The sequence below is a fragment of the Oncorhynchus tshawytscha genome, linkage group LG22 (genome assembly GCF_018296145.1).
Source record: "Oncorhynchus tshawytscha isolate Ot180627B linkage group LG22, Otsh_v2.0, whole genome shotgun sequence".
Taxonomy (NCBI): domain Eukaryota; kingdom Metazoa; phylum Chordata; class Actinopteri; order Salmoniformes; family Salmonidae; genus Oncorhynchus; species Oncorhynchus tshawytscha.
The window spans coordinates 21,780,938-21,803,533 of record NC_056450.1 but is presented as its reverse complement, the minus strand read 5'-3'; the positions used below and the strand labels follow the sequence as shown (position 1 = coordinate 21,803,533).

The window sequence follows — 22,596 nt, the reverse complement described above, 5'->3', positions numbered from 1 at the left end:
GCGTCGTTACAAGTGGTCTGCGGTTGTGAGGCCGGTTGGACGTACTGCCAAATTCTCTAAAACGGAAATTCCTGCAGTCAGGATGCCAATTGCATGCTCCCTCAAAACTGGAGACTTCTGTGGCATTGTGTTGTGTGACAAAACTGCACATTTTAGAGTGGCCTTTTATTGTCCCCAGCACAAGTTGCACTTGATGCATCATGCTGTTTAGTCAGCTTCTTGATATGCCACACCTGTCAGGTGGATGGATTATCTTGGCAAAGGAGAAATGCTCACTAACAGGGATGTAAACACATTTGTTCACAACATTTGAGAGAAATACGCTTTTTGTGTGTATAGACAGTTTCTGGGATTTTTTATTTCAGTTCATGAAACATGGGACCAATACTTTACGTTTATATTTTGTTTAGTATACAATGTTGGTTCCAAAGTGTACTTAGTAGCCGGGTTGTTATTGCAAATGAGAATTGGTTCTCTATTTACACACCTTGTTATATAAGGGTTAAATCAATAAAATACAAATATTTTACATACCCTGAGTGTACAAAACATTAGGAACACCTTCCTAATATTGAGTTGCACCCCCCTTTTGACCGCAGAACAGCCTCCATTTGTCGGGGGATGGACTCTACAAGGTGTCAAAAGCATTCCACAGTTGTGTCAAGTTGGCTGGATGTCCTTTTGGTGGTGGACCATTTTTGATACACACGGGGAAACTGTTGAGCGTGAAAAACCAAGCAATTCTTTACACACTCAAACTGGTGCGCCTGGCACCTACTACCAGACCCTGTTCAAAGGCACTTCAATCTTTTGTTTTTTCCATTCACCTTCTGAATGGCACACAGACACAAATCATGTCTCAATTGTCTCAAGGCTTAAAAAAAGACATTTAACCCGTCTCCTCCCTTCATCTACACTGATTGAAGTGGATTAAGGTGAAATCAATAAAGGATCATAGCTTTTACCTGGATTCACCTGGTCAGTCTATGTCATGGAAAGAGTAGATGTTCGTAATGATTTGAACACTCAGTCGACAGTGTACTTACTGTACATCCTCATTCAAAGAAACAGAAAGGTTATGTGAAATAAAAGTTGTAAAAGCAAAGTTCCAGAGCATAATGTGTTTATTTTACTGCTTCATTTTCTCTCTTACATTTTGTAACATTGCACTTTGTAACCCCGTGTTAATATTTTTAATGTGTTTGTTATGGTGCATCAGAAAAAAAGCCCTTTAATCTGTTTTTGGGATCTCAAATCTCATTGGTAGGTTACAAGTGCCAGAGACAGATATAGTTTGACAGACAACCTCTCAAAACTCAGGTCTTGAAGCATCTATGAGTATGCTGGTTTTCATTTATGATCTCCCAGTCGTTTCAGGAAGCCAAAAAAATACACATGCCATCATTGACCAAAAGCATTCATTCATCAATTTCACCTGGCTGCTACTAGCTGCTGGTCTATTGAGGATGGCTCCAGTACCCAGTCGTAATAAAGGCCGACATGGGAAAGGACTGGAAGGCCCAAACACCAAGAATGATCAAGATATTGAAATAAATTAACAGATTTGAACCTTAGCCCTGTTAGCTTGGAATTAGAGACTTCGCTCACATCGGATGTGAAATCCCCATACAAAAAAGATACTTAATTTGTAAAAAAAAAAAAAAAGAAATCTGCATTAATATGTAAAATAAGTGTCAAATGTAAAATAAGTTACATTATGCCTGAAACAAGGAAATACATTGGTCCATTTACAAGTATAATATAAGGATTTCCATAATTACATTTATGGGTGATAATTGGCAGGATATTTTAGCATATTGTTCTATATAGTATACTGTACCTAACGTGTGACTGTTTTTTAGCCAATAACACATTTATGCTAGCCTGAGTGCCAGTCTGTTTCTGCTCTCTTGCCTACTCCTTTGGGTGTTGTAACACCAAACATGGTCAGGCTACATTTATGCTCCAAAAAAAGATATTGTAACAATGCCCTCCATATTTACTCGTTTTTTGCATTTTTTGAGTTTGTGTCAAAGTTTAATGTAACATCCATGTTGATTGCTCATGCTATCCCATTTCTGTGTTCTATATTGTAACAATAGAATCTTCTCATTCGGACTGTTCTTTGGTAAACAAAGGTTACGTAGGTTGCTACTCAAATCAATGCAATGGACATAAGTGTGCATTAGACTGCTGTGTGCCGGTCCCTCCTCTCTGTCCCTTTACTTCCCAGCTCAAGCCAGATCTTAAAGAACCCCCTGTCAGCAGAGGAATAGTCCTCTTTGAAAGGGTGGTGTTTGTAGGCCAAATATAGTACAACTACGATTTCAAGAGAATGCTGAATGATCTCTCCAAAGTAAGGTACAGATTTATGATCTTAATTTGATCACTCTTTTGTTACTACGATTTTTCCTGCACCGCAGGAAATGCAGATGAGCTTTGATATATACGTAAATTCACTGAAAACCCAGAGTAACACACAGTTATATTAACTGTATTCCACTTTTCATGTAGCCTACTTTTGGCCAGCTAATAGCCTAACCACCGATCAAGCAACATTATGGACTAAATGTTCAAATCCTGTAGCTGCAGGATAATTTTGCTGTGACAATATAGTGTAGGTCAAATGAAAATCCTACATCTGTAGTAAGGCTGTGTTCAATCAATGAAACATACACTCTTAGAAACCTGAAAGGGTTCTTCAGCTATCCTCATAGAAGAAACCTTTGAAGAATCCTTTTTGGTTCCAGGTAGAACTCTTTTGGGTTCCATGTAAAAACTCTTTCCACAGAGGATTTTACATGGAACCCAAAAGGGTTCTACCTGGAACCAAAAAGGGTTATCCTATGGGGACAGCCGAAGAACCCTTTTCCAACCCTTTTTTCTAAGAGTGTAGCACATTTCGTACTTCAGTGATAAGAAAACGTGTATCATTCAAGGTTACTTAACACAATCTTTCCTGACATGGTTTAACCCCTCCTGGTGTGCTGCTGACTGCCACCAATGCAGCGCACAGAAATTCACATGGTAAGAGATTTCTTGCACAATTCCTAGGCCATATACTCCCTCCTCGTTGTCCATGCCTTGCTCTCCCATTGTCCTGCCCTTCTTCCTGGCACTCTTACGAGGCATCTAGTCGGGTCTGCTATGTCTGCAGTGATACTGAATCTGGTCCCAGATCATGCTTTTTCTTCACTTCAGTCGTTGCCCTCCTCCTCTTCCGCCTGACCAGCTTTGCCCAGTCGCTGAAAGCAGTGGACCATGGAGGCCAGGAAGAAGCTGGCTATAATGGCCACCACAGAGACTGAGATGCCCGAGAAGATGACTATGAGGATGTCCGTAAGAGAGAGGTAGCCCCGGCACTCCCGGAAACTGGCCTCAGAGAGCAGGCTCAGGGACATAAGACTCCCATCCATGGGGAGGGAACACTGCAACCCCTCCATACCTGAGAAAGAGAGAGAGAGAACAGGATATGATGTCATCAGTCTTGAACACAGTCACTCTATGGACCAATCTCAAATCAACCCCAGCCTACACACAGTGTATATCTAAAATGATTAGAAATGTATAAGTATGGTAACAGCTTAACAGGCAGCAGTGAAGGTAACAGCTTCATTCTTCTATCCAGTCCTTTCAGATCTAATGCATGGTGGAGCTGACCTCTCCTCAGATGACTGAATAAATACACAGGGGATCAGCTGTCCTGCCTGCTCACAGTACTGTGTCACTCAATGTCACTTTCAACTGCTGAAAAGCATGTTGACCATACAGTTTGGAATGGCACTGTGGTTGGAATCCACTAAGAATGTCTCGTCTGTGATATCATCTTACTGTAACAATTTACAGTAAGTGAGGACACTGAGGGAACAGTTGGGTGCCATTGTTTTGCCTCAGAGTTGTTTGATATATTAGCTATAGCCCAGTACGCCTACAGTAGTAGCTACTGTGCCTGTTCATGTGTCTCACCATTTCCCACACATTGAGTCACATCAAGTCTAAAAAACCCACCCATTTGATCATTTGTGTTTAGTTTTCCCACTTAAAAAATATAACGATTATGAAAAGCTTGTCTCTTGGCAGTATCAAGTGACTGCATTACCATACATCAACACCTACACCAGGGTTCCCCAAACTTGGTCCTGTTGACTCCAAAGGGTACACGTTTTATTTTTTGCCCGAGCACTACACAGCTGACTCAAATAATCAAATAATCGTCAAGCTTTGGTAATTTGAATCAGCTGTATAGTGTTGGTGCAAAAACCAAAACATGCACCCCCTGGGGTCCCGAGGACCGAGTTTGGGAAACTCTGACCTACATGTACAGTAACACACACAGAGCTGAATGGCCTAATGCATCTAGAGAAGTGTGTGGTCTTAACACATCTCTGTTATAGCTAGGCGATTTGGAGACAACACAATGCTTTTAACAGTCATATAAATACATGTGTTTAGTGCCAAGCTATATTCCTGGTGTCGTAGATTGGTGTGATCTACGAGGCTTCGCTGAACACTTGTCACAGACACACACATCACCCCTATTACATAATTTATTGATATGATTTGACCATGGATCCCTCCAATTTTGCATTTTTCACCCCTCCGAGGCAAACATTAATTTGTGAAATTTGGACTTTGCGATTAGACCTATCTGCTTTGGTTTTCACAGAAGAAGGAGAGTAATCTCTGCTCCAACCAGTGAGTTACTAGCAGACACCAGATGACAGATTTAAAGGGGAACAACCCCTGGGTATTAATACAACAGAGACAGATGCATTAGTGCTTCAGAAGAACACTACTCAGATTAAATGCTTTGTCCATTGTGATCTTGTCTGTTTTGGAGAAAAAAACATCACAACACTTGAAGAGTTTAATTACAAAATGCTACATATCCATTTTCAGAAATGTTGGTAAATTAGCTTTTATTGTTTAAATAAATTCTGAAAGACATTGGTGTGTTTACTTCACTATCTAATTATGTACTGGGGTTGTTCAACGACAGACATGTATTTGTTTAAAATGTATCACTTGATGGTTTCATTTCAGAGAGACAAATAATAATGTATTTCTTTTGCTAAATGCTATAAGTAGTCCTGCTAGGTTTTACACAGCCAAATGTAAGAAATAACTACATTTCAACATTTAAAACATGTTAAAACAGATCTGTATGTAAAATATTTACATTTGACATTTTAGTCATTTAGCAGATACTGTTATCCAGAGCTTCTTTCAGTAAGTGCATTCATCTTAAAATAGCTAGGTGAGAATACCACATATCATAGTCAAATATACAGGATGCAGCTAAACAATGGATATACTGCTAAACAATGGATACATAGCTAGCGTTTTGAAAAACACAAAAACAAAACTGTCAAGGATTTCCTCCTCTTCTTCCGAAGAGGAGAGGCGAAACGGATCAGAAGACCAATATGCGGCGTGGTAAGTGTCCATGGTTCTTTTAATATGTAAATGTACACATGAACACTACAAAACAATAAACATGGAACGTGTGAAACCCTAAACAGTCCTATCTGGTGCAAAGACAGAGACAGGAACAATCACCCACAAACACACAGTGAAACCCAGGCTACCTAAGTATGATTCTCAATCAGAGACAACTAATGACACCTGCCTCTGATTGAGAACCATACTAGGCCGAAACATAGAAATACCCAAATTATAGAAAAACAAACATAGACTGCCCACCCAACTCACGCCCTGACCATACTAAATAAATACAAAACAAGGGAAATAAAGGTCAGAACGTGACAAAAACAATTTTCATACACCTAAAATCTATGAATAATGACATCTGAGAACAAGAATATTTTAAACACAGATGAAGGTACCCATAAGCAATCATTTCTGACGAAAACACACAAATGTGAAAGATTAGTGGATATAGCGTTTTGGAAATAAACTCTTCACTTATAAGTTAGGGTTCAAAAGGTTTTGTTATAGTTTTGTGTTCAGTTGCTATATGACGTGTAAGAATGCATAAGCAGAGCATAAAGTATGAGTATTATAGTAGCCTACCCTAATTTGAGAGGATGAAAATATACAGTCACGTGATTTCTTTCTGCATGAGAATAACAGAAGTGTGCAGAACAAGGACGAGACTGATATTTCCGCTCTGGTGATTTGATAATATCGTAATAAGATACAGTAATACACAATAACAGCATAATAACAACAATAATGTAACAGCACCAAATTATATATAGATAGATTATACTGTGAATTATTTGATTTATAATGACAAGGGGCATCAATGAGGCTCTGGTTCTCTTGTGACCTAATCCAATCTATTCCACTAATACGAAGTGTTAAATATTTGTTATATTTTCAATCAGTATTCACTGTTTTTGAAAGAAGTATTTGAATAAAACATTACGTAATCGAAAAGCACATATGGTGTACCTCAGTCATGTTCTAATAAAAAGCAGTTTGGGGCGCTTCCATTTTTATCCTGCCTGTGTCTGTAGCTGCAGTGGCCAGCAGTCAGTAGACATCATTATCAAGTGTGTGGGTGTGTGTGCATGTGTATATATGTGTGTGTGTAAGTGTATATGTGTGGTGAGTCACAGTTAGACCAGAAGGGGTTTTCCACATGCGGAGGGACTCAGTGACCTCATCGCTCTGTGAAATTCCAGTCACGTGGTTCTCCTCTCCTCCTCACCGCGCAGCACAACAAGCAAAACTCAGCCCAGACACTGGCTCTTCTGTTCTCAATTCAATTCAATTTAAGGGCTTTATTGGCATTGGAAACATATGTTTACGTTGCCAAAAGCAAGTGAAATAGATAATAAACAAAGGTGAAATAAATAAAAAATTAACAGTAAACATTACACTTACAAAAGTTCCAAAACAATGAAGGCATTTCAAATGTCATATTATGCATATATACAGTAGTCTCTCTCTCTGTCTCTGTCTCTGGATCTATTCCTGGCTCTGCACGCCACAGCCATAGTGTCTCGTGTGGAGAGGACCAGAATACTACATTGTAAATAGATGGACAGAGTCCGCATGGTTTCAGTGTTGGTGGTGATGGCGATGGATGTGGGGGTGGGGAAGTGTTGAGTATGCCTACATTGTCTGATGCTGCCTATAGACTTAACTTCGTCAACAAAATCACTGCATCATATTTGACATGAGTATGCATAGTGTCCTATATTGATGTGTTATATACAGTGCCTTCGGAAAGTATTCAGACCCCTTGACTTTTTCCACATTTTGTTACGTTAAAAACTTATTCTAAAATGTATTAAATCGTTTTTTCCCTGATCAATCTACACACAATACTTCATAATGACAAAGAAAAACACGTTTTTTTTATTAAATTATTAAAAATCAAATGTATTAAAATGATAAAAAATCTAAAATCGAACGGAAAAATCGAATTTGCATAAATATTCCGAATGTTTACGCAGCACTTTGTTGAAGCACCTTTGGCAGCAATTACAGCATCGAGTCTGCTTGTACCTTTATTTAACTAGGCAAGTCAGTTAAGAACAAATTCTTATTTTCAATGACAGCCTAGGAACAGTGGGTTAACTGCCTGTTCAGGGGCAGAACGACAGATTTGTACCTTGCCAGCTCAGGGATTTGAACTTGCAGCCTTTGCGGTTACTAGCCCACTGCTCTAACCACTAGGCTACCCTGCCGCCCAAGTATGACGCTACAAACTTGGCACATCTGTATTTGGGGAGTTTCTCCCATTCTTCTCTGCAGATCCTCTCAAGATCTGTCAGCTTGGATGGGGAGCGTTGCTGCACAGCTATTTTCAGGTCTCTCCAGAGCTGTTCGATTGGGTTCAAGTCCAGGCTCTGGCTGGGCCTCTCAAGGACATTCAGAAACTTGTCCTTACGCCACTCCTGCGTTGTTTTGGCTGTGTGCTTAGGGACGTTGTCCTGTTGGAAGGTGAACCTTCGCCCCTGTCTGAGGTGCTTTGGAGCAGGTTTTCTTCAAGGATCTCTCTACACTTGGCACTGCTCTCTACACTTGGCACTGTTCATCTTTGCCTCAATCCTGACTAGTCTCCCAGTCCCTGCAGCTGAAAAACATCCCCAAAGCATGATGGTGTCCCCAAAGCATGACCATGCCTCATTGTGGGGCCAGGTTTCCTCCAGACATGATGCTTGACATTCAGGCCAAAGAGGTCAATCTTGGTTTCATCAGACCAGAGATTCTTGTTTCTCATGGTCTGAGTGTCTTTAGGTGCCTTTTGGCAAACTCCAAGCGGGCTGTCATGTACCTTTTACTGAGGAGTGGCTTCCGTCTGGCCACTCTGCCATGAAGGCCTGATTGGTGGAATGCTGCAGAGATGGTTGTCCTTCTGGAAGGTTCTCTCAGCTCCACAGAGGAACTCTAGAGCTCTGTCAGAGTGACCAACAGGTTATTGGTCACCTCACTGACCAAGGCCCTTCTCCCCCAATTGCTCAGTTTGGCTGGGCAGCCAGCTCTAGGAAGAGTCTTGGTGGTTCAAAACTTCTTCCATTTAAGAATGATAGAGGCCACTGTGATCTTGGAGACCTTCAATGCTGCAGACATTTTATGGTACCCTTCTCCACATCTGTGCCTCAACACAATCCTGTCTCGGAGCTCTACGAACAAATCCTTTTGACCTCATGGCTTGGATTTTGCTCTGACATGAGCTGTCAACTGTGGTACCTTATATAGACAGGTGTGTGCCTTTCCAAATCATGTCCAATCAATTGAATTTACCACAGGTGGACTCCAATCAACTTGTAGACACAACTCAAGGATGATCAATGGAAACAGGATGCACCTGAACTCAATTTTGAGTCTCATAGAAAGGGTCTGAATACTTATATAAATAAGGTATTTCTGTTTTTGATTTTTAGTACATTTGTAAAAATGTCTTAAAACCTGTTTTCATTTTGTCATCATGGTGTATTCAAATCAAATCAAATCAAATTTTATTTGTCACATACACATGGTTAGCAGATGTTAATGCGAGTGTAGTGAAATGCTTGTGCTTCTAGTTCCGACAATGCAGTAATAACCAACAAGTAATCTAGCTAACAATTCCAAAACTACTACCTTATAGACACAAGTGTAAGGGGATAAAGAATATGTACATAAAGATATATGAGTGAGTGATGGTACAGAGCGGCATAGGCAAGACACAGTAGATGGTATTGAGTGCAGTACATATGAGATGAGTATGTAAACAAAGTGGCATAGTTAAAGTGGCTAGTGATACGTGTATTACATAAAGATGCAGTAGATGATATAGAGTACAGTATATACATATACATATGAGATGAATAATGTAGGTATGTAAACATTATATTAGGTAGCATTGTTTAAAGTGGCTAGTGATATATTTTACATCATTTCCCATCAATTCCCATTATTAAAGTGGCTGGAGTTGAGTCAGTGTGTTGGCAGCAGCTACTCAATGTTAGTGGTGGCTGTTTAACTGTCTGATGGCCTTGAGATAGAAGCTGTTTTTCTGTCTCTCGGTCCCAGCTTTGATGCACCTGTATTGACCTTGCCTTCTGGATGATAGCGGGGTGAACAGGCAGTGGCTCGGGTGGTTGTTGTCCTTGATGATCTTTATGGCCTTCCTGTGACATCGGGTGGTGTAGGTGTCCTGGAGGGCAGGTAGTTTGCCCCCGGTGATGCGTTGTGCAGACCTCACTACCCTCTGGAGAGCCTTACAGTTGTGGGCGGAGCAGTTGCGGTACCAGGCAGTGATACAGCCCGACAGGATGCTCTCGATTGTGCATCTGTAGAAGTTTGTGAGTGCTTTTGGTGACAAGCTGAATTTCTTCAGCCTCCTGAGGTTGAAGAGGCGCTGCTGCGCCTTCTTCACGATGATGTCTGTGTGGGTGGACCAATTCAGTTTGTCTGTGATGTGTACGCCGAGGAACTTAAAACTTACTACCCTCTCCACTACTGTTCCATCAATGTGGATAGGGGGGTGTTCCCTCTGCTGTTTCCTGAAGTCCACAATCATCTCCTTAGTTTTGTTGACGTTGAGTGTGAGGTTATTTTCCTGACACCACACTCCGAGGGCCCTCACCTCCTCCCTGTAGGCCGTCTCGTCGTTGTTGGTAATCAAGCCTACCACTGTTGTGTCGTCCGCAAACTTGATGATTGAGTTGGAGGCGTGCGTGGCCACGCAGTCGTGGGTGAACAGGGAGTACAGGAGAGGGCTCAGAACGCACCCTTGTGGGGGCCCAGTGTTGAGGATCAGCGGGGTGGAAATGTTGTTGCCTACCCTCACCACCTGGGGGCGGCCCGTCAGGAAGTCCAGTACCCAGTTGCACAGGGCGGGGTCGAGACCCAGGGTGCCATGCTGCTATATAGTTGGAATTATATTTTAGTTTGTGCCTGTGCGTGCTAGTGCTTACTGTAATGAATCTCTTCGTCGTCTGAGGAGGAGTAGGAAGGATCGGACCAATACGCAGCGTGGTAAGTGTCCATGTTAATTATTTATTCGACTGAACACACAAAACAAAATAACACAGTGAAAGCAAGAAACAAAACAGTCCTGTCAGGTGAATAACAAAACAGAAAACAACTACCCACAAATAATAGTGGGAACACAGGCTACCTAAGTATGGTTCTCAATCAGAGACAACGATTGATAGCTGCCTCCAATTGGGAACCATACCAGGCCAAAAGCAGAAATACAAAACCTAGAACAAAAACCTTGAATGCCCACCCCAACTCACGCCCTGACCAAACTAAAACAGAGACATAAAAAAGGAACTAAGGTCAGGACGTGACAGTACCCCCCCCAAAGGCTTGGACTCCGGTCACAAAACCTAACCCCATAGGGGAGGGTCTGGGTGGGCATCTGTCGGTAGCGCCGCGTGAAGTGCGACTCCGGCAGCGCCTGACTGACGGGCGGCTCTGGCAGCTCCTGGTTGACGGGCGGCTCTGGCAACTCCTGTCTAACGGGCGGCTCTGGCAGCTCCTGACTGACGGGCGGCTCTGGCAGCTCCTGACTGACGGGCAGCTCTGGCAGCTCCTGACTGACGGGCGGCTCTGGCAGCTCCTGACTGACGGGCGGTTCTGGCAGCTCCTGGCTGACGGGTGGCTCTGGCAGCTCCTGACTAACGGGCGGCTCTGGCAGCTCCTGACTGACGGGCGGCTCTGGCAGCTCCTGACTAACGGGCGGCTCTGGCAGCTCCTGACTGACGGGCGGCTCTGGAAGCTCCTGACTAACGGGCGGCTCTGGCAGCTCCTGACTGACGGGCGGCTCTGGCAGCTCCTGACTGACGGGCGGCTCTGGCAGCTCTGGACAGGAGGGAGGCTCTGGCAGCTCCGGACAGGAGGGAGGCTCTGGAAGAGCTGGACAGGAGGGAGACTCTGGAAGCACTGGACAGGCGGGAGCACCTGGAGGGAGGAGACGGAGAGAGGGGGCACCGGATCGACTGGACCGTGGAGGCGCACTGGAGGTCTCGAGTACCGAGCCTGCACAACCTGTCCTGGCTGGATACTCCCCGTAGCCCGGCAAGTGCGGCGGGGTGGAACAGACCGCACTGGGCTGTGCTGGCGAACTGGGGACACAGTGCGTAGGGCTGGTGCCATATAGCCCGGGCCGAGGAGACGCGCTGGAGACCAGATGCGCTGAGCCGGCTTCATTGCTCCTGGCTCGATGCCCACTCTGGCCCGGCCGATACGAGGAGCTGCGATGTAGTGCACCGGGCTATGCCTGCGCCACGGTAAGCACGGGGAGTTGGCTCAGGTCTCCTACCTGACTTAGCCACACTCCCCGTGTGCCTTCCCCCAAGACATTTTTGGGGCTGCCTCTCGTCCCTGTTGCGCTGCTGTGCTAACTCCTCATAATGCCGCCGCTCTGCTTTAGCTGCCTCCAGCTCCTGCCTGGGGCGGCGATATTCCCCAGCCTGTGCCCAGGGTCCCTTACCGTCCAAAATCTCCTCCCATTTCCAGGAGTCCAGAACCCTCTGCTCCTGGTTACCACGCTGCTTAGTCCGGTTGTGGTGGGTAGTTCTGTAACGAACCTCTTCATTATCTGAGGAGGAGTAAGAAGGATCGGACCAATATGCAGCGTTGTAAGTGTCCATGTTAATTATTTATTCGACTGAACACACGAGACAAAATAACAAAGTGAAAGGAAGAAACGAAACAGTTCTGTCAGGTGAATACACAAAGGCTACCTAAGTATGGTTCTCAATCAGAGACAACGATTGACAGCTGCCTCTGATTGGGAACTATACCACGCCAAAAGCAGAAATACAAAACCTAGAACAAAAACCTTGAATGCCCACCCCAACTCACGCCCTGACCAAATGTAGACCGCATTATCTACCAAGAGAATTCTCTTCGATTATAATCACAGCCGTATATATCCCCCCCAAGCAGACACATCGATGGCTCTGAACGAACTTTATTTAACTCTCTGCAAACTGGAAACGATTTATCCGGAGGCTGCATTCATTGTAGCTGGGGATTTTAACAAGGCTAATCTGAAAACAAGACTCCCTAAATTTTATCAGCATATCGATTGCGCAACCAGGGGTGGAAAGACCTTGGATCATTGTTACTCTAACTTCCGCGATGCATATAAGGCCCTGCCCCGCCCCCCTTTCGGAAAAGCTGACCAAGACATTTTGTTGATCCCTGCCTACAGACAGAAACTAAAACAAGAGGCTCCCACGCTGAGGTCTGTCCAACGCTGGTCCAACCAAGCTGACTCCACACTCCAAGACTGCTTCCATCACGTGGACTGGGAGATGTTTCGTATTGCGTCAGATAACAACATTGACGAATACGCTGATTCGGTGTGCGAGTTCATTAGAACGTGCGTTGAAGATGTCGTTCCCATAGCAACGATTAAAACATTCCCTAACCAGAAACCGTGGATTGATGGCAGCATTCGTGTGAAACTGAAAGCGCGAACCACTGCTTTTAATCAGGGCAAGGTGTCTGGTAACATGACTGAATACAAACAGTGCAGCTATTCCCTCCGCAAGGCTATCAAACAAGCTAAGCATCAGTACAGAGACAAAGTAGAATCTCAATTCAACGGCTCAGACACAAGAGGCATGTGGCAGGGTCTACAGTCAATCACGGACTACAGGAAGAAATCCAGCCCAGTCACGGACCAGGATGTCTTGCTCCCAGGCAGACTAAATAACTTTTTTGCCCGCTTTGAGGACAATACAGTGCCACTGACAGGGCCTGCAATGAAAACATGCGGTCTCTCCTTCACTGCAGCCGAGGTGAGTAAGACATTTAAACGTGTTAACCCTCGCAAGGCTGCAGGCCCAGACGGCATCCCCAGCCGCGCCCTCAGAGCATGCGCAGACCAGCTGGCCGGTGTGTTTACGGACATATTCAATCAATCCCTATACCAGTCTGCTGTTCCCACATGCTTCAAGAGGGCCACCATTGTTCCTGTTCCCAAGAAAGCTAAGGTAACCCCGCCCTGTGCAACTGGGTACTGGACTTCCTGACGGGCCACCCCCAACCACACTGCCAGGTGGTGAGGTCACACTGAATACCTATGTGAGAATGCTGTTCATCGTAGGCAACAACATCTCCTCCCCGCTGATCCTCAACACTGGGGCCCCACAAGGGTGCGTTCTGATCCCTCTCCTGTACTCCCTGTTCACCCACGACTGCGTGGCCACGCACGCCTCCAACTCAATCATCAAGTTTGCGGACGACACAACAGTGGTAGGCTTGATTACCAACAACGACGAGACGGCCTACAGGGAGGAGGTGAGGGCCCTCGGAGTGTGGTGTCAGGAAAATAACCTCACACTCAACGTCAACAAAACTAAGGAGATGATTGTGGACTTCAGAAAACAGCAGAGGGAACACCCCCCTATCCACATCGATGGAACAGTAGTGGAGAGGGTAGCAAGTTTTAAGTTCCTCGGCATACACATCACAGACAAACTGAATTGGTCCACTCACACAGACAGCATCGTGAAGAAGGCGCAGCAGCGCCTCTTCAACCTCAGGAGGCTGAAGAAATTCGGCTTGTCACCAAAAGCAGTCACAAACTTCTACAGATGCACAATCGAGAGCATCCTGGCGGGCTGTATCACCGCCTGGTACGGCAACTGCTCCGCCCTCAACCGTAAGGCTCTCCAGAGGGTAGTGAGGCCTGCACAACGCATCACCGGGGACAAACTACCTGCCCTCCAGGACACCTACACCACCCGATGTTACAGGAAGGCCATAAAGATCATCAAGGACATCAACCACCCGAGCCACTGCCTGTTCACCCCGCTATCATCCAGAAGGCGAGGTCAGTACAGGTGCATCAAAGCTGGGACCGAGAGACTGAAAAACAGCTTCTATCTCAAGGCCATCAGACTGTTAAACAGCCTCCACTAACATTGAGTGGCTGCTGCCAACACACTGACAATGAAACTGACTCAACTCCAGCCACTTTAATAATGGGAATTGATGGGAAATGATGTAAATATATAAACAATGCTACCTTATATAATGTTACTTACCCTACATTATTCATCTCATATGCATACGTATATACTGTACTCTATATCATCGACTGCATCCTTATGTAATACATGTATCACTAGCCACTTTAACTATGCCACTTTGTTTACATACTCATCTCATATGTATATACTGTACTCGATATCAGCTACTGTTTCTTGCCTATGCTGCTCTGTACCATCACTCATTCATATATCCTTATGTACATATTCTTTATCCCCTTACACTGTGTATAAGACAGTAGTTTTGGAATTGTTAGTTAGATTACTTGTTGGTTATTACTGCATTGTCGGAACTAGAAGCACAAGCATTTCGCTACACTCGCATTAACATCTGATAACCATGTGTATGTGACAAATAAAATGTGATTTGATTTGATTTGAACTAAAACAGAGACATAAAAAAGGAACTAAGGTCAGGACGTGACACTTACCTGCATATGGACATGCGTGCTTGTCTGCATCCATGGGTGCATGTACTTTTGTGTGTGTTTGTTTATGTATACATTTGTGTGTGTGTCACTCTTAGAGCAATGGAGTATCTTTTACTGTGAGGGAACATTAGTCTAGACCAGGGATGTGCAACTTCGATGGGGCTGGGCTCCACAAAAAAATCAGAACTAACTATGATGGGCCACAGTGACTCATGGGTCTGCATACCCTCATCCATACCCACACATGCAGTCTGAGCTGGCCGTAGACTTTTGGGGACCTAAGTGAAATTTGGTTGGGGAGCCCCCCCACCTTGCAACCAAACATTTTAACGGCCCTCCTCTTGACAGTGGAAATAAATAAAAAATATGTATTAGAGTTAATTTCCTGCAATTTTAGACGTTTTGCCATGGGCGTGGAGAAAATGTTGCAATTCTACACATTTTACCATAGGACAGAGAGAATATTTTTCAATTTTATAACTAATTTCATGCAATTCTACTCATTTTGCCATGGAGCAGAGAGAAGAATTTGCAGTTTTACAGCAAATTCGACTCATTTTGCTATAGGGTGGAGAGAAATGTTAGCAATTTAGAATATGATATCTGATTGAGGGTGACTAAAAAAATCAATGGGGGCCACCCAGTCGGTAATTTGACCATGATAACTACAAGTTTAGATAGCTGGCTAGACTAACTCAACAATCAAAACCTTTTAGCTGACATGGGCTAATTGAGTGACTGTCAGTGACTCACATAACAAGAGAAAAACTGCTGATGCACAACCAAATTTCTAAATTGCACCTTGTGTATTCTACTATTCTAACTCTCAACAGTAAGTTGAGTCCCAGGTTGTTGTTAATATAATTTTTTATTTGGGGGGGGTGATCCGCGGGCCTACAGTTGCCCATCCCTGGTCTAGACAATATCAGTGTCAATGGTAAGCTGTCGTCAGTATCAAATGAAGTGTAGTAAAACATGCATGCTGATTGTTCATCCTTGACTCAACAGCACTAGAGAACAGCACTCTATGGTATGATTATACAGGTTACCGCTTTGAATCATTCACACACACTCACCTAAAGGCACCATTGTGAAATATCCTCAGCTACTGTGTTTTAAAGGGGCAATCTTCAGTTCAAACAACAACAAAGTGGTTATATTCCTCAAGAATCAATGAGTATATATCTTTTTTTTATTTTTAAAGCTGTCCCAATCGCAGATTGACCCCATTACTGAGCTTTGTTGCATCTTGATGATACAGTACCTGAGAGCAGGCTACAATGTGTATGTGAAACCAGCACTCACAAACTCAATGAGTAAAGCTCAATAGTTTGTAAATGTCTATTTATGTTCTCAGATGCTATACAGATCAATATAATCTCAATCAGGAACTGACAGAGCAATGTCCCTGATGCTAGATAGAAAAGTGGGTCAAAGAAAGATGTTACTGTTTGAGTCAGTGAAATTACAGTGTCCAAGAGCAAATGTACTTTTTGACTTATTCCACAAAGTGACTGCGCTTGATTGAATGGTTCTGTGGAAGCGTCCAGGACAACAAGTGATCCATTATCCTGCGCCCTCCAGCCCCCAGTTTGTTCACAGTTCTAGTTCACACTCAGTAATTAAGAAGTATTGATTGTGATTAAGCCTCAGAGGGTCAGGAATGTAGTAATAAGGGAGTAAAGGACTTGTTTAATCCATCAAATCTTAATTTCTTATTAATGAATATACACTCCGATCCATGTTTCTAGTCTGCTGCCTTGTCTGAATGATGACAAGATTATCATGGCTTGCAACTAGTTTGTCCCCAATGCAATGGGAAAGATTAAGTCTGACTATATGTAAAATATACTGTACATCCACATGTCCTTTAGAGTAACATACAGGAGAGGTTTTCTAGGGTGAGCCCTACTTAGCAAGGAGCCTAAAGTTGCTAAGGCCTATAGCCTCCTGAGACCTGAAAAAAATGTGTTTGGGATTTCAATATTTTTTCTATAACGTAAGTGTTTGGGGTGAAAAATACATGTAACCCCAAAAAATGTGGGAACAAATATTGTTATTTTTATTGTAAGTGCAAAATTGTCCTCCGTAGTGGTCATTAGGATGTAAATATACACAAATTAACATGACAGTCAATGGGTACAGTACTGTAGGTGAAAAACATAGTTGTGGCATCTGGGTGTCCACTACAGAGGACATTTCTTGATAAGCTCTTATTTAGCTCTTATTTAATGTGAAAAAAATATGACAAAGTCCTGACCAACTCACTTAACTATTGCTGAAATACTCACTTACTAGAAAACATTTGAATATCAAACTCACAAAAACTATAATTAATAATTACACACACTTTTCACATGTCCATAAAATGTGCTAATTTTAACGGCAGCCATCTTTTAAAGAACCAGGAAGATAAAGTTGTCAAGGTCACACCCCTACACGTGATATCATTGAAAAGTCCAGAATGTCCTCTCAAAGGGACAACAGGATTTAATACAGTGGCTTGTATGGCCTCAGAGACACAGACCAAGAACTGATGTCCACTAGAGAGGACAAAAATACATTTCTGGGTTTCAGGAGGACAGAAGAGCACTTAGAAAGCACCATAGTGTCGGTGTGTGTACTGTATGTGTCTGGGCTCACCGAAGGCTAGGCGCTAATGCGCCACACAGAATGTTGTTAGTATAACATTGTGTTCTGCCACGAGTCCAGGTCACAGCTATTGAAAATAAAGCCACGGTGAAGATTGTTGATGTGCCAATTTGATAATTATTATGATCCATAGAACATCCTGTTGCTTTGATTAGCGTACTGTAATAACATAGGTTGCCTCCCACATGGCACCCTATTCCCTATATACTGCACTACTTTTGACAAGAGCCTTATGGGCCCTGGTCAAAAGTAGTGAACTATGAAGGGAATGGGTTGCCATTTGGGACACACATATGGCCCTAATTCCAGCGGAAATCATATTGATGTGTGTCATTTGGACAGACCTTAATAAACTTGTAAGAACATGTATTTAGTAGCACTAGCCAAGCTCTCTTGGGAAGCAGTTAAAGGGATACTTTGGGAATTTGTCAATTTTCCCCAGAGTCAGATGAACTACCATTTTGATGTGTATGTATCCAGTATGAAGGAAGTTAGAGGTAGTTTCGCGAGCCAATGCTAACTATCCTATATGATCAATGACTGGAAGTCTATGGGTATCTGCTAGCATGCAGTTGGACTTCCACGCATAGAATGTCTGCTCAGGTCAGATCTCAGCACTGTGCACCTGCATACAATGTGACGTGTTACAGTAGCTCTGGAGAATGACAGTGAGCATTATACAATGCGTGCAATGACCTGTCAACACTGCAAACAAGGAAGAATTATGTAAACATGAATAGACATTAATAGCCTCACTGTCCATACTGTAACAGTACATCGAGTGTATCAGAAATGCTTTTTGTCCGTCATTAAATGAACAATGCAGGTATATTATGATCTATCAAGTGATTCAGATCCTATTGAATGTGATACCCTGGCCTCATATCTTTTTGATCTTGAAGATCTTACTCGTGATCTACTCCCTGTATATTTTGTCGGACAGTGTTTGAGGATGTAAACAATAAACAGTCTTCTTGTTGTGATTTTAGAACTTGTGCGCAGAAACACACCCCCACACGTAAACACACGCACACAAACACACACATGCAAACACACACACAATCTGAGAACAGACTCTAATGAGGCATATGGTTAATTAATTATTCAGACACAATCTGGTATCTTGAATCTGGGACTCCCCACTAGTCTACCACAATTATCTTTCTGCTTTTCTCATGCTTACCAAGATGTCTCAGAGTGATCTTATTCATAACAACATTGACTTGTCCATATCTATACAGAATTATCAGTAGTATGAGCAACAAGCTGCACTTGAAATAAATAAAGATGAGGTTGATAGCCAATAGCTGTTTAAATGATAGACAATTGAAAACAAAGAGTAGTAACCATAAAGGAGATGATTGTGGACTACAGGAAAAAGAGGACTGAGTACGCCTCCATTCTCATCGACGGGGCTGTAGTGGAGCAGGTTGAGGGCTTTAAGTTCCTTGGTGTCCACATCACCAACATACTAACATGGTACAAACACACCAAGACAGTCGTGAAGAGGGCACGACAAAGCCTATTCCCCTCAGGAGACTGAAAAGATTTGTCATGGGTCCTCAGATCCTCAAAAGGTTCTACAGCTGCACCATCGAGCACCATTGCCTGGTATGGCAACTGCTCGGCCTCTGACCGCTTGGCACGACAGAGGGTAGTGCGAACAGCCCAGTACATCACTGGGGCCAAGCTTCCTGCCATCCAGGACCTCTATACCAGGCGGTGTCAGAGGAAGGCCCTAACAATTGTCAAAGACTCCAGCCACCCTAGTCATAGTGTGGCTGTTGTCTCTGGTACCAGAGCACCAAGTCTAAGTCCAAGAGGCTTCTAAACAGCTTCTACCCCAAGCCATAAGACTCCTGAACATCTAATCAAATGGCTACCCAGACTATTTGCATTGCTCCCCCCCATCCCCCTTTTACACCGCTGCTACTCTCTGTTGTTATCATCTCTGCATAGTCACTTTAAATAACTCTACCTACATATTAACTCAACTAACCGGTGCCCCTGCACATTGACTCTGTATCGGTACCCCCCTGTATATAGTCTCGCTATTGTTACTTTACTGCTGCTCTTTAATTACTTGTTCCTTTTATTTCTTATTCTTGTCCGTATTTTTTAAAACTGCATTTCACTGTAAGGTGGACCTGTTGTATTCGGCACATGTGACTAATACATTTTTGATTTGTTTTGATTTAATTTTGATATGTTTATAGATATTGGGCCAAGTAGAGACATTTAATGTAATACTAACCACTGTTACATGCATTACACTATCTGTATTTCAGTGTACTGTGCAGTCTTACATTATTATTCTATAACTGATTGGCTTAAGGTTTGATAGCTTATAAATGGTTTGAATCAGAAACGAGTGGGCTGCTGGATTATGACAAAAGATTGGTTTTCTATGTCCTAGCACAGGCAAAGATGGTAAAACAAATACGTGCTGTTAAGCAGCTTACATACCCATTGGAAGCTTGTGGCAGTTCTCCGTGAGCCACACAAAAAGTTTGGCAAAGTGACAGTTGCACACCCAGGGGTTGCCCTCCAGGCGCACCACCCGGAGTGAGGTTAGGGGCTCCAGCACCCCCACATCCAGCCCCTGCAGGCCGTTCCTCTCCAGCTCCAGCTCCCGCAGCGAGGTCAGCCCCAGGAAAGCATCCTCTTCCACCAGGCTAAGGTAGGGGTTGTTCCCCAGACGCAGCTTGATCAGGCTCCGGGACTCCACAAAGGTCCCTGACTGGATCTCTGTCAGGTTGTTGCTGCCCAGGTCCAGGAAGACTAGGCGAGATGAGGTGCTGAGGGTGCCGGGCTCCAGCACCGACAGGGAGTTATTCCTCAGGTCCAGGTAGACCAGGTCGCTGTACAGAACCAGGAAGTCCGAGGGGATCCAGGGAATCCAGTTGTCGGAGAGAAGGAGGCGCCGGACGTCCAGGGGGATGGGGCTAGGGAGGCTGGTGAGACCTTGGCCCTGGCAGTCCACGGTGTGGTGGTCCGGACACAGGCAGCTGGACGGACAGTTGTGGCCCCGAGTCAGCAAGGTGGAGGAAAGCAAGGCAAGGAAAGGCTGAAGCCAGTTAATGCATGGTAACATTGTCAAGGGGGTGCGAGGTGAGAGGGAGAGCAGGGGTTTAGGTAGGGGAGAGGGAGGTTGGGAGGAAGGAGGTACAGGACAGGACAGGAGAGGGCACAGGGGAGGGGGTAGAGATCAAGGGATGGGAGATTAAGGAAGGGGAGGGGGAAGCAGAAGAAAGAAAGGAGTCAATGTCCTGGCGCTGGCATCTCTCTTCCTCTTGTTGAGTAGTCTACAAAGGCTAAGCCATCGAGCGGCGAGAGAGATGCGCAACGGTGTTTTCAAGGAGATCATGTAGCAAGCGGTCTGGATCGAAAAGCAGCCTGCTGGCTTTGAGGGAATAAGGGGAGGAGTGAGAGAGAGGGAGTGAGCGAGAGAGAGAGAGCGAGAGAGTAAGGGAGGGGGGTTAAATAGAAACTAGCAAACCAGAGACGTGCGCTGGGGAGGGTGTGTGTTGGGAGTGGGGAAAGCGGGGGATGGGGGGTGGAGGGCGATAGAGTAAGCCAGAAGGTGGTGTGAGTTTGCAGGAGGGTCGACCCTCAGAGTCTCATTACTCCTTCTTCAGAACAATTAACGAGGGACACCGTCTGTGAGTTAGAAGAAGAATATACTGTGAGGATCTAAGCATTGGAAGGCTAGACTCACTGAAAGCATGGGTATTTATATCCAACCGTATGGGCTGGGGAGCTACCGACAGTGACTCGTGTCCAAATGACATCAGATAACTCACATGTTGTGATGATGTCACATGGCTCCCAGCAGAATCCCAGGAGGAATATAATCCTGATGACCGTGATCCTTGGGAATCATCATCACATACGTCTCCTCCTCAACTGTCCTCTGTCTCACTGTGCTGCACGATCCGGCCATCCCAGCTCTGTTGCCATGACAACATGCTCTAAACATACACCGTGGTGTGAAGCTGCCTGTGCAGCACAGGCGAATATCCCAAAAGTGTCAGATTGAGGAACGCCCTCACATGACAGCTTGCCACAGCGGGGTGATGCGTTTGTCTCGTGCCTTTCCTGAGCAACAAGCTGAATGGCTGTCTCATACAATCCACTCCTGTAGCTTTAATGCATGTCCCATACATTCACAGTTAGAAAAACATACAGTACATACACTACAGTTTTAACACATCTTGGCAAAAGCCAAGTGGTCTTCAGAAATACTGTACCTTAAACTAAGCAATGTGTTCCCAATGGCAGTTACCTTACCAACGGCAGCTAATTTGCCAGCTGTTGTTGTTTACATGCTATGTACCTCTATGCTACAGTACAGTAGTCAGACATCATGTCCACAGACCGCAGTTACAGAAACAGAATGTATGCTATGTCCACCAAGAGCATTTCCTGATACATCAAACATGCTTGTTGGGAATAGCATGTCACAGATATAACTGTGGGAAGCAGGTGTGCTGAGGGTGCTGCAGCACCCCCTGAAAAATATAAATACAATTAAATATTAATTTAAAAAAATAGTTTTTTCTTTTGAAGAAGGGCCATTTGCTACAGGGCCATCGGGCCTTGGTATAACAAATACCTGTATACAGTCACTAGTAAAAGTCTACACACCCCTTGCACAATCTGGACATTTTACAGCCTTAAAATTAAATAGAAAATGTATTAAAGTAGATTTTTTTCCGACCGATGTACTCCACATTTCCAAAGTGGAAGAAAAAGTCTATTTAAAAAAATGTAACAAGATTTAATTTAAAAAAAGATGTCCTGATTTCATATTTCTTGTGCACTTTGGTGCACCTGGAGTTGGAGGTTCCTATAAGAAGGGTAAATTCCAATGAATCCCAGTAATTGAGATTATGTAAATCAGCTAACTGTTAGCTATGCTGTTGTTACAATGTAACTAGTCTTTACCTGTGATTGAAGTTTGTTCTGCTGCTAACATCTGAGTTGTAGTTTCTGCTTGTGCAGCAGTAGGAGGATGTGTGCAGTGCAGCTGAGTGAGC

The 22,596-nt window shown here is 44.0% G+C and overlaps 1 protein-coding gene across 1 annotated transcript; it reads right to left on the bottom strand.

Annotated features, from left to right (window-relative positions):
- Positions 1–931: 931 nt before the first annotated feature.
- LOC112222079 (leucine-rich repeat-containing protein 38) lies at positions 932–22,109 on the bottom strand. The gene is made up of 3 exons (XM_024384672.2): positions 21,361–22,109; positions 20,024–21,217; positions 932–3,445 (listed from the first exon to the last, which is right to left on the bottom strand). The coding sequence occupies exons 2-3, from the start codon at positions 20,649–20,651 to the stop codon at positions 3,198–3,200; spliced, it is 876 nt and encodes a 291-aa protein (XP_024240440.1). The 5' UTR covers positions 20,652–21,217; positions 21,361–22,109; the 3' UTR covers positions 932–3,197.
- Between the last annotated feature and the right edge of the window lie 487 nt (positions 22,110–22,596).